The following is a 12,008-nucleotide window of genomic DNA, read 5'->3' as shown; positions in this document are numbered from 1 at the left end:
TCCATAATCCATGCCCGTGGGAATGGTTAAGTCTCTCCCTGGTGTGGCACAGTGAAGTATCTGTCTGGCAGCTTCCCTTCCTGTCCACTTCCTGAGATGCTTTAGTCGCTGCAGGTGGGGTGGCTATGGCACATGTGTTAAATAACACCTGAAAATACATGCTGTGGTCAACCTGGCATTAGAAAGGACACCCAAGTGTCCAAGCCATAAAATCATTACCGAATTTCTTCATGCTGGGTGTGCTGGCCTGTGCTGTAGTCCCAGCTATCAGGAGGCTGAGGCAGGAGAATCACTTGAGCTTGAACAGTTTAAGGCTGACCTAAGCAGCACAGCAAATACGCATTGCTTTTCCTTTTGTTTTCATTAGACCTGCAGAATTGTGATTCTAGTAAACACTTATAGCACTAATATATTGCTTTATTGCACTGCTTGGTTCAGGTTGCCCTGACTCACATGCAACCCAGGCCTCACACTTGCAGCAGTCGTCCCCTTCGCAGCCTCCCGAGTGCTGGGATTACAGCATGCACTGCCATGCTCTACTCACTGCCATTGTTTAGTTTAACTGAACTCTGGATCCCTTCATTACCCCGAGACTTTACACTTACAAAATTCTGCCCTCCTGACCTTATCAACAATTTCTTTTTATAAACAGTTTTAAGACTGAAAAGCCAGGTGTGCACACCTTTAATCCCAGTATTCTGGAAAGCTAGAAAAAAGGATCATGAGTTTAAGTCTAGCCTGGGCTCTGCCTTTAAGAAGAAAAAGTTTTTGAGACTTTGAGGGTCCATTATTTGATGATACCTAGACTTGAAGTATAGTCAAGAAGGAAATACAAAGTCAGGTGCAGTGGCACATGCCTGTAATTATAGCACTCGGGAGGTTGAGGCAGGAAGGTTGCCATTAGTTCAAGGCCATCCTGGGCTACGGAGTGAGTTAGGACTGGCCTGGACTACACAGCAAAACCCTGCCTGGAAGAGTTAGGGGGAAAAAGGAGACAGAACCTGTGACTGTTTGATTGTACTTACTGTCTGTTCCTTTCAGATAACTGATAGCACATTAATCCAACTTTCTATACACTGTCCTCGACTTCAAGTATTGGTGAGTTTGACTCTCAAGGCTTATGTATTTACTGAATTGAATGAAAGCAGTGCTGTGGCTTGTTTAAAGTAAGAAACAGCTTTCACTTTCCTCTCAGTGTCTGGTGCCACTGTGGTACAGTGTGCTTCCCTGAGTCACCAGCTTGCAAAGGACTGGAGAGGGCTCCAGTGAGCTGGGGAGTTAGACACAGATGGGGTAGGGGAACCAGTGGTGCTGATGCAAGTGGGGTCTCCCCACAGGGAGCACCATCCAGACTGAGTGGCATTTTCATGCTTACATTTCCAGAGATCCAGAAGTTGAGATGGCCCAGATTACCTTTTGTTGCACTGTGGACCAACCTTATGTTTTTATAAAACAGTAACAGTCCATTCCTTGTAGGGCAACTTCATGCTACCATAGTCAGTGACTCTTCAGGAAAGTGTTTTGCTGGATGTGATAGCACATACCTTTAATCCCACCACTCTGGGAGGTTGAGGCAGGAGAATCGCAGGTTACAGTGCAGTATGGGTAATTTAGTGATTTAGTAAGACCCTATTGCAGAATAAAACATAAAAAGGGGCTGGGACATACTTCAGTATAAAGACTCTGAATTTAATCCCCAGTACTGGAAGGAAAAAAGAAGGTAACCATTGCATGTCTGGGCTCATTTTGGAAAAGTTACCCCTGTATGGTCCTGAATTGGGTCAAGGGTTCAGAGTTTTCCAGAGATAGACTTAAGCCGAGTTAGTGAGGAGACGTTGTCTGAGATGAGGGCAGCTGCAGCTGCTAGGTCGGGCCCTACACCAGACGGCCCGGGCTTAATGCAGACCCCAGACAACTCTGTAAATGAAATCTTGGCCCCTGCTCATCCCTGTTAAGAAACGTGTTGATTTGGGGAGGGATAATTTTTAAAGCTGTCTTGCTTTGTTTACAATGTTCACAGTCATTACATGAATTTACAAAATGTATTTAAAATAGCACAGAGGTAGGCCAGGGATATAGCTCAGCTGCATAGGCAAATGTCTAGCAAGCTCCTGATCCTGAGTTTGATTCCCAGTACCAATAAATAGATAACACAAAAAATAAATAAATAAATAAATAACACAAAGCTGGATTGTGAATTGCTACAAGCAGACCCCAGCGCCTATAAGGTGTGTCCTTCATTCTGTCATGCATGGATTCAGTGATGGCACCATATTCCTCAGACTTAGTCCAGGAAGTGTTCCTTCCTGACAGTGCACACTTATCCTCTGCTCTGCCTGCAGAGTCTGTCCCACTGCGAGCTTATCACAGATGATGGCATCCGCCACCTGGGGAACGGGGCCTGTGCACATGACCAGCTGGAGGTGATTGAGCTGGACAACTGCCCCCTCATCACAGACGCATCGCTGGAACACCTAAAGAGCTGCCACAGCCTGGAGCGGATCGAGCTCTACGACTGCCAGCAGATCACCCGCGCGGGCATCAAAAGACTCAGGGTGAGCACTCCACGCTGGTGTACTTGGCGCCTATCCTGCCGTGCCCTGTCCCATCCTGTCCTTTTCCTCTTTTAGATTTAGATTCCTGTGAGTTTTATAGTTAACTGAACCTCAATCAAGAAGGAAGAAACTGGAGAACAAGTACAAAGATAGATAGTTTTTACCTATGGTTTTGGGTGGAAATTTGGTAGAAAAATACCCACTAAAGGGAAGAGAAAATGATCTCCCAGCGGAGATTGTCCAGTAATGTCCAGCCTTAATCACATCCCTAGGGTGAAAAAAAGAAACACATGCCAATTTCATTCTCAAGGAAAGAAGGGAATGATATAAAGAAATGTTTAAGTGGGATTTGAGTTCAACTTGTATTTCCTCTTTGCATTAAATCCTTTCCTGGGCTCTTACTTTTTAGGAAAGAATAAGGCGTATTTTTACCTTTGTCCCCGTCTTTCCTGGTAGAAATTCATGCAGAGCTAAAGCACTGGAGGAGATTCAAGTTGCTGGCAGAAAAGTCGTGCAAACCTAGATGAATCTGGACATTTATTGAAACACTTGCTTCAGATTCACTGGGGACGAGGCACTCTGGTCACTTGGGGCCTTAGCATGGTCCTTAAAACTGCACATGGCAAGTAAAGGAGCTCCTCTGTGTTCGTTGGCTCCAGTTTCTCCTCCTTCAGTGGAGTGAGGGAGGCTTGGCAGGTAAAGAACAGGCAAGCCATAGGTTGGCCCATGCCTCTTACATGGCCTGCAGACCCTGCTCTTCCTGGGCCTGCCTTGCCCTGGGATCTCTTCCATCTCAGCCCTCAGGAGATGGTCACTTCTCTATGTCCATGCTGTAAACTCCACAAGGACAAGATCCCCATGGTGACCATCTTTGAGCCCCTCTCATGCATATGTAGCATATTGCCTTGATCATAGTAAGCATTCAGAAATAGTAGGAAAGGCTAGAAACGTGTTAAAATAAAGGATAGTGAGTTGTTTTGCCGTGTGTGTGCGTTTGTTAATATAAAAAAAAAAAAAAACAGGGCCGGGATTTAGCTCAACAGCATAAGTGCCTGCCTTGTAAGCGTGCAGTTGTGAATTCAGTCCCTGATACCAAAAAAAGAAAAGAAAAGAAAAAACAGCCCGATGTGGTGGCACACACTTACAATCACAGCACTTGGGAGGCTGAGCCAGGAAGATTGCTGAGTTCGAGACCAGTCTGAAGTGAGTTCAAGCCAGTGTGAACTGCCTAGTGAAACCTTGTCTGAAAAAGAAAAAAGACAATAAGCTGGCTGGGCATCATGGCACACGCTTGTAATGTCAGCATTCAGGAGACTGAGGCAGGAGGGTCACTGAGTTTGAAGTCAGCCTGCGCTACATAATGAGACCTTGTCTCAGAAAAATAACAGAAGGGAAAGAAGGAAGGCAAACAGGCAGGCAGAGAGAGGGACATTGTCTGCGGTGACTTGGAAAAATAATAATTTTAAGCTTGCATAGTCTCTTCCAAGCGGAAATTCCTTTGGAATACAATGAGAAATTAATATACTAATCATGGTATCACACTCTAGGAAACTGAGGAAGATCACAGGTTAGATCTCAACCTGTCCAATTACCTGAGACCCTGTCTCAAAGTTGAAAAATACGAAGTGCTGGGGGTGTAGCTCAATACAAAGACCCTCAGTTCCAACCCTAGTACTGCAAAAAAAAAAAACTGAATAATGATGTTCCCCCAGTTTTATTACTGTAAAAACAGGCACCAAAGTTGTGAGTTGACGTGGTTAGCACAGCACAGGGAGGAGCAGAGTAGATGCCAGGTCTCTGGACATCCTGCCTGGTCCTCACCCTAGTCCAGCTTTCGTGTCATCGGAACCTCTCAGTGGCTTTGCTGGGAAACAGTCACCTGTGTTTGAGCGTTCTCTCTCTTTCTCTCCCCCCTCCCCTTACCTTTCTGTCTTGTTGCAGACCCACTTACCCAACATTAAAGTTCATGCCTACTTCGCACCGGTCACTCCACCCCCATCTGTCGGGGGCAGCAGACAGCGCTTCTGCAGATGCTGCATCATCCTATGACACTGGCGGCTTGGCCTTGGTGAACTGAGTCTTGAAGAATACTCTAGAGTTACCTGGCATCTCCAGCAGAAGTGACCCCAGTGTTCTGGGCAAGGGTTACAGAGTGAGGCAGCATCCAGGTCCCCAGAGCATCTGCAACCTACCCCGCACACTCTAGCTCTGTGGCCTGGGGACTGAAGCTCATGCTGGCTTTACCAAGTGGGTTAGTGAAACTTAACCATTCCCATCGGATGCACCCAGAACATCGCAGGCCAGCACAGAGGGAGGGCATTCCAGCAGACTGTGTGACTGCTGTAGTGGTTTCTTTATTTCATTAAGGGGTTTCTTTGGGGATCTCGAAACAGTAACTCAGTCATCCAGGGTCAAGGAAAGCATGGAAAGTGATACATGAGGGACCAGAAAGAAATTTCGTTGCATCCTAGACATGGTAGCCATCATTATGAAATGACTACATAGCTTCTGTGCTTCCTGTTTCCATGCCAACATGCTGAGCATGCTTGCAAAGAAGGTGGTCCATTCCTCCCATGGTTTAGTCTTTAGCCCAGAGATTTCTTAAATACTGCATTGGGATCCCTGCAGTCCAGATGCAGTCACTCACTCAAATTGTCCTGTCGTCACACCACGCACCTGTCTTCCGCTCTTGTGGCTCCCTCTGCACTCTTGCTCCGTATGTCACCCAGTCACAGCCTGCTACTCACACTTGGTTGTTACTCTTTGGCTATTGTGTTTACAGTTTGCATTTTTGGATGATTAGTTGAGGTTATCAAACATTTTTTAAAAAGACATTATCAATAAATATTTTTTTAATTTGAAATCCTACCATTAGGGGACCCTGCTTGAATCTTTGCCAATTTGAAAGGAAAAATAAGAAAAGTAATGAGAAGAAATTGAGGTAAAATTATTTTGATGAAAACGAACTTTGCCTTTTGGTTTTGTTATATCTAGTGATAGACAATAATTCGCATGAGCTGCCCAGTGTTCTGCCTGCACACTTCCTTCAGACAGTACTAACTTCCTAAGCAAAGAGAATGGAGAAGTGTGCAAAGGATAGATGGCAAACCCAAACTCACCCTGCAGGTCTTGGCCACCCAAGCTCAGACTTTAATAAGCTTACTGTCTTATGCTGAAATCTGGGTGTGATCAGTGGCTTCCCTTCCCTTTTGGTTGTAGCTATGGTGCTGCCAGTGGCTTGTGCTCTCTAGCACCCCACCACCACTCCAGCACAGCCTCACACGCCCATTTTAGCCATCAGGAATACAAGAATGGCCCCGTCACATCCGGCCAGCCTGTGTCATTGTTAACTATTCTATAGCCAATATTGGTGCCTCAACATCTCTCCCTTTTTCCTCTAATGAAATTGTGAAAGTAGCCAGGGGACGGGATTGAGTTATCTACATTAAAATCTTGAGAAGGATAAGCAGGTTCAGTGTCTCTACCCCACTTAGGCTGGTATCAGGGCTGGGGATCAGGGGTTCAGCATTGATGAGTCAGTCCAGGAAGCAGCTGTCCCCTTACTGGGTATGGTGGCACACACCTGTAAACCCAGTCTCTTGGGGCTGAGGCAGGAGAAACACATGCTCAAGGTCAGGCTAATTTGACGAGGCCCTCTCCGAAAATACAGGCTGGGAGGCAGTACACTGGCGGAGCACCTGTTGGGCATGCCTGGGGCCTGGGCTGAGCCTTAGCACCACCAGAAGTGAAACCTGCAGAAACTCCTTGACTCGCAGATACCACAGAGGCCAGGTGTGCCAGCACATGCGCACAGCCCTAGAACTCTAGAGGTTACAGGCAGGAGGGTCAAGGGTTCAGCCCCATCCTGGACAGTTAGCAACTCAGCAAAGCCTGTCTTAGAAAAATCCAAGCCAGGCCTGGTAATTCATGCCTGTAATCCCAGCACCAGGATGCTAAACCAGGAGGGTCACTGTAAATTCCAGGCCAGCCTGAACTACAAAGTGAGTTCATGGCCAGTCTGACCTGCATATGGAGTCCCTGTCTTAAAAGAAAATTGAGGGCAGTCTGATGGGGTGGGGACATAGCTCAGTGCAAGGGCCTCGGTTTAATCACACAAGATGAAGGAAATAAAATGACATTTCTGAAGCATAAGATTCTTTTTGTTGGTGTGATTGATTGGGTTTGAGTTGGTTTTGAACATTAATGTGCAGTTCATGATCTTAGATCATTTCCTGCATGATCCAGATTGTTAAAGGGCTCTGACTAACAGGTATACAAGGATGAAGTCTGGATGTTGCTCTGTTGATGTAGGAAGCAATCAATGAAAAGATCCTCTGTTACTATCATTTTTTAACATAGTAAATTAAATTGTATTTCATTATGTCCCCTTAAAAAGCTCGTTATTTTTTGTTCTTCCTCTTACTTTGTAAAGGATATTTTTATCCTGAAACAGGCTGTTTATCTCTGAAACAGGCTCCCCCTGTGTGGCCCAAGCTAGTCTTGAGCCCACAGTCGTCCTGCCTTAAACTAGAGAATGTTAGGAGCACAGGCATGTGCCACCACACCTAGCACTCATCTGTCGTCGTTTAAACAGGATCTTGCTGTGGTCCACGGGCTGGTCTTGAGCTCACAACCTCAAACAGTACTCCTGCCTCAATCTCCCAAATGGCTGGGAGTTCGGGCTCACACTGCTCACGGCAGGAATACACTTTCTGTGTAAGACTTCAATGCTGGTTATACCCAGCAGGTGAAAATAGACATGGATACACATACACATCCCGATGTGGCTCATAGTGTTTTTGTTTTTGACTTTTTGAGACAGGGTCTTGCTATGCAGGGCAAGCTGGCCTTCCAGCTCACTTGTAGCACAGGCTGTTCTCAAACTCAAAGTGACTCTCCTGCCTCAGTCACCCAGGTGCTGTGATTATAGATGTGTGCCACCATGCCCAGCTTAAGACATTGGTTCAAAACTAAAATATTTAGGGGCCTTCTCTAAAATGTGGTATGGGTTTTGTTGTTTCTTTGTTTTTCCTAAACAAATTCATGATGAAACCTATATTGGTGAGTGTATTTGAACTGCCTGATTTGGAAAAATTTCAAAGACCTTCTTTTTCCACCATACATCAGAAGTCTTAAAAATGCCACCTCTCAGGGCTGGAGATTTAGCTCAGCGGCATAAGCGCCTGCCTTGCAAGCAGGCAGTCATGAGTTTGATCCCCGATACCGATAAAAAGGAAAAAGACCAAAAAAAAATGCCAGCTCTCTACTCAAAGGGCATCACCATGTGCAGATCCACTGGGGTGCGCACCACTGGCTCTTGTGTGCTTAGGCCGATACCTGTTCCTTTCTCAAGAACTTTGTTTATTAAAATGAGATGCAGTGTATAGGCACAGGAAGACTTTAGTTCCATTAAGCATAGAAGAAAATACGTTTCTTGTGCTGACTGACTACATGGATGGTAAGTTTGCTTCAGGTAGGAAGCAGCCTGATAGCTGGATATACTTGGTATCCATATCTGGAGTACTCAGAATCTGGCGCTCAGCCAGGCCTGATGTAGGGAAACTGGCTAGTTGGTTTGATTTCATAGCTACTCCAGAATATGCCTTTTATAATGAAAAAATGCATGAACCAAGAAAAGAGATTTGGAAGGAAAATCTCAAAATTCCTGCTGTAAACTTCGGGCAGTCAGGAGGGTCAGTGGTCTCGGGGACATTTCTTGGCAATCACACCACCTTGTTTCTGAGCACCTGTCCCCAGTCTCGCCTGCTGTATTTTCCAGCACTGTTTGCTTCATGGTTACCTTTTATGTCATCATCAGCTCTGCGAGGTGATTCCAGCACTTTTACTTTAGTGTCCTTTGGCCCTGGTCTCACCGCTTCCTCTCCACTCCCGTCCTTGCCTATCTTGAAGCCTCTCTGTCACCCCTGTAGTGCTGCTGACTCACTCTCAATGTCAGTGTCCAGCTGTAGCTCTGGGTCTTTGTCCTAGGCAGTGCTGTGGACGGCCTTGAGTTAATTGTTGAGTGGCTCTGGTCATTTTTCACTGGGTTGTCCTAGACGCTTGCTTGCTAGACTTGAGTTGTTCAGTTCTCCATGAAGAATAAGATCTAACTTTAGTCTTTTCCAATATTTGGAGTGTGACAGCACATCATGCTTGGTGTTAAAAATGTTCTCTCCTTTTATTCTGCTCTTATCTCTACTGGATGTAAAAGTATTCCTTAAATGGCTTTTTGTAAATTTTAAGTCTGATTTCTTCATCTGTTAACTCGATTAGCAGATATAAAGTCAGATGCTTTACACATCTCTCGTGTCGAACATTCTAGCAGGAGACCTGTTAAATGGTTTCACGGTGTTTTCTTCTGGGCTCTCCAGGTTGTGGATTGTTTACTGCAGCTGAGGTGCTGCAGTCGTCCAGGGTCCAGTCAGCTCATTGCCTTACACAGTGCGTTTTTACCTGTGTGTGACAGCCCCTGATGGCGTGGAGAACTACAGTACTCTCTGGACCTGGTCTCAGCTTGAAGTCATGAGGACATATGAGGAAGGTGGGCTGGTGCTGGCCAGTGAGCGGCAGCTCTTTAGATGACAGGGGTGTCAGGAGGACGTGGTCAGCCCATGGCTCTTTTATGCGCCTGGACCCATAGCAGCAGCCACCAGCGGGAAGGCTCGAAGGAGAGCATTGCTGTCTCCCGTTTCTGCTCCTTGCTCTTGCTCTTGCACATGGTGCAGGACTCAGTTCTTGTGCTGTCTCCTGACTGACAGCCTTCCTGAGCTCTGGAGATCTTGAGCCAGAATCCGTAGGCCCCATCCATGATCCTGGGTCAGAGGAATCTGAAGCAGTAAGAGGAGGGAAGATTGGAGGTTACAGACAGGTGTGAGCAGGGTGGTGTAACTGGCCCATGTAGTTAGAGATTAAGGAACTGTGGTAACTTACATCTTCATTCTCCAGCAAAAAACATAGACCACTGACGTACCTGCTGCTTGAACCTTGCCTTTTTACTTAAGACAGACTTTCTGCCTGCCGGAAACTGCCACAGGAGGTGAGGTTTTTGCGTGAAAGGTATCTGCCCTTTCCCATCAAACCCGGTCCACTTGTCAGCTTAGTGCCCCTGCTGCCCTTCGTCCTGCAGGAGCCCATTGTGTGAGCTTTAGCCTCAGTCTCACTGGGCTGTGAGAGCCCAAGGGAACTACACTCAAAGGCAGTGCAGGGACTGGGCTGTGGCCAGGGCAGTGTCATGTTAGAGAGCACCCAGGGCACCACTTTCCCTGCCTCATGTGGGTTCCAGGCAGCCCTCGTGGGGCCCCTTGCCAGATTCTCTCTCCCTGCCACCTCAGCCACCGTAGCTCAATAGCCTGGGAAGGAGACCGTGAGCAAGCAGACCTGTTCCTGGCCCTTGTACTTTCACTGCGTCTCATTTTGACAGATTGACCTGGGGAAAGGATAGGTGATAGTCAGAAATGAGAAGGACTTCTAGAATGGGCCCTTCCCTCAGGCACAGCATCTGTTCTCAGCAGTGGTACCAGCTGCTTTGGTCTGATGGACCCCATGCCTCTTCCAGCCAGGGACTTCCTTATGTCTCCTCATCAAGGGCCACCCAGGTAAGGACCAGCACCACTGAAAGCCACCAGGGCTCCCCAGCTGCCTGAGAGGCTCGGCAAATGAGATTGTCCACCAGGAAGAGATTGTGGGGTCAGGGGTCACTCTCCCCTGCTGTGCCCGAGGCCAGGGAAAGCTTGAGGTGAGCTCTTTCTTGCTGTGAGCATAAAAGAAGGAAACTGTCCTCCTTACTGCTCACCGTGGCCAAGTCTGGTATGTGCCACGCTGCAGCTCCTATGGGTGTTTCCAAGCCTAACCCTCCCCAGCTCTTGAAGTCAGTGTAACTTTGGTTTCTTTTATCAGCACTAGAGAATGAGACCATAAAGTCTTAGGAAATCCTAACTTGAGAAAAGAGTTGCTAACCGGTATGGTTTGATTAATTACTTTACCACCCCCTCCCAACAAACAACCTCCTCCAGTGCTGTGTAGTAATCTTCACCGAGTGGAACCTTTGCTGCTACTGTCCTGGGTTTACATCCGGTTCTTCCCTCCAAAATGCTTTCTCTGTACTTCTCTGGTGACTGTTACTCTCTAATAAGTACAGGAAGGGATGTGCCTGTGGCTTCTCCATTCTCCCATCACCCCTACTTCATACACCAATGCTAGCTTGAGCCTGTCTGCAGGCGCACTAACCCCAGACAGGGCACCCACCTGGGGTCTGTGCTGCTGCTCTACTCCTGCTCCTGGGGTCGCCGTGAGGAGCGAGGCTGCTTGCCGTGTCACCCACTGGCTGTGCACACCTTTGCCATCTTAGTGACCCTGAGACACAGACCTGACCCATGTGGCCTGTGCAGAGCTCAGAGAGCTGTGAGGACCCCATGCCTGTCACGCTCTGCCTGAGGACAGAGGTGGACGGGTACCGGTGCTGCTGGAGAATTCTTAAAGCCAGGCTGTTTCCTCCATGCATCCCCCCCTCCCCAGGGCCAGATGCAAAGGGTAGGGGGGCAGTTCTGTCCCTGCCCTTGGGCACCCTGGTATACCACCTGGGGGGGCCCGCTGCTTGCTTGTTGCCCCCAGGACCAGGCCATCCCCACCTGGTAGCTTCACACCAGGTTCCACGTGCTGCCCAGATGACTGTTCCCACCCAATACTTTGGTACCTGAGGGTGGGAGGGGGGTATTTAAAATAAAAATCCATGGTGGCAGTAGAGGATTCCTTTTGCTTTAAAATCTTTGGACTAAAAAAGAAATGTTTTTTATATATAAAAATATAAAGTAAATTGTTATGTAACTATTGTTTCCTGTATGTTCTAATTTTGTTTTATGATGTAATTAAAGGAAATAAGCTGTGAAGACTTCTCATTCTCCTGGAAATAGCGTGACTGGGAGCTGTGGTTCTTTTCAGCCCCTGGAACCCTAAACAGCAGGGGCTCCTGAGGGGAGTGAGGCACCTTCCCCTCTGCTCATTTTTTCTTTTCCTAGCCTCTGATGGTTTGCTAGCATTATTTACTACCCAGAACTGACCTTATCTTAGAGAAACACGTATCAGAAGTAGAGCTGACAGAGTGATTGGATGTTAGAATGCAGCCAGAATCCCCAATCGCCACACGGAACGTTGGCTGCCCTTTCCCGGCCTGGGACTCTCGGAGGTGGGCAGTGTGAGAGGGGAGCAAGCCAATGAGTCCGAGTCGCTGCCCCCACGCTCTGCTGCTCCTTGCCTGTGTGTCCTCAGCTCCCTGGGCAGCCTTCTGCAGAGGGCTGTGAAGAATAAGGGGCAGCCTGGCCACAGCTAAGGATCCTGTGGGGGCTTGTGTCGAGTTACCCAAGTAACTCGTCCATGCAGAGGCTTCTAAGGCTGAGAGAGCCATGAAAGTCAGTGCAGTGGTGTCCCTGGCCTTGGCAGAGATGACCAGTAGAGCCA

The 12,008-nt window shown here is 47.5% G+C and overlaps 1 protein-coding gene across 6 annotated transcripts in view; it reads left to right on the top strand.

Moving 5' to 3' along the window:
- Positions 1 to 11,440, top strand: part of Fbxl20 (F-box and leucine rich repeat protein 20) — a 104,263-nt gene extending 92,823 nt beyond the window's left edge. For all 6 annotated transcript variants that reach the window (XM_003466916.5, XM_063251476.1, XM_013149598.3 and 3 more), the window contains 3 exons: positions 1,042 to 1,098; positions 2,343 to 2,555; positions 4,497 to 11,440. In XM_003466916.5, the coding sequence (XP_003466964.2) occupies positions 1,042 to 1,098; positions 2,343 to 2,555; positions 4,497 to 4,604 (378 nt within the window). In that variant the 3' untranslated portion in view covers positions 4,605 to 11,440. The remainder of the gene's footprint in view (positions 1 to 1,041; positions 1,099 to 2,342; positions 2,556 to 4,496) is intronic.
- The last annotated feature ends 568 nt before the right edge of the window (positions 11,441 to 12,008 follow it).

This window comes from Cavia porcellus, unplaced genomic scaffold (assembly GCF_034190915.1).
Source record: "Cavia porcellus strain 051 isolate PalLab524CR breed Dunkin Hartley unplaced genomic scaffold, mCavPor4.1 scaffold_6, whole genome shotgun sequence".
In the NCBI taxonomy this organism is placed as follows: Eukaryota; Metazoa; Chordata; class Mammalia; order Rodentia; family Caviidae; genus Cavia; species Cavia porcellus.
This window is presented reverse-complemented; position numbering and strand designations above follow the sequence as displayed.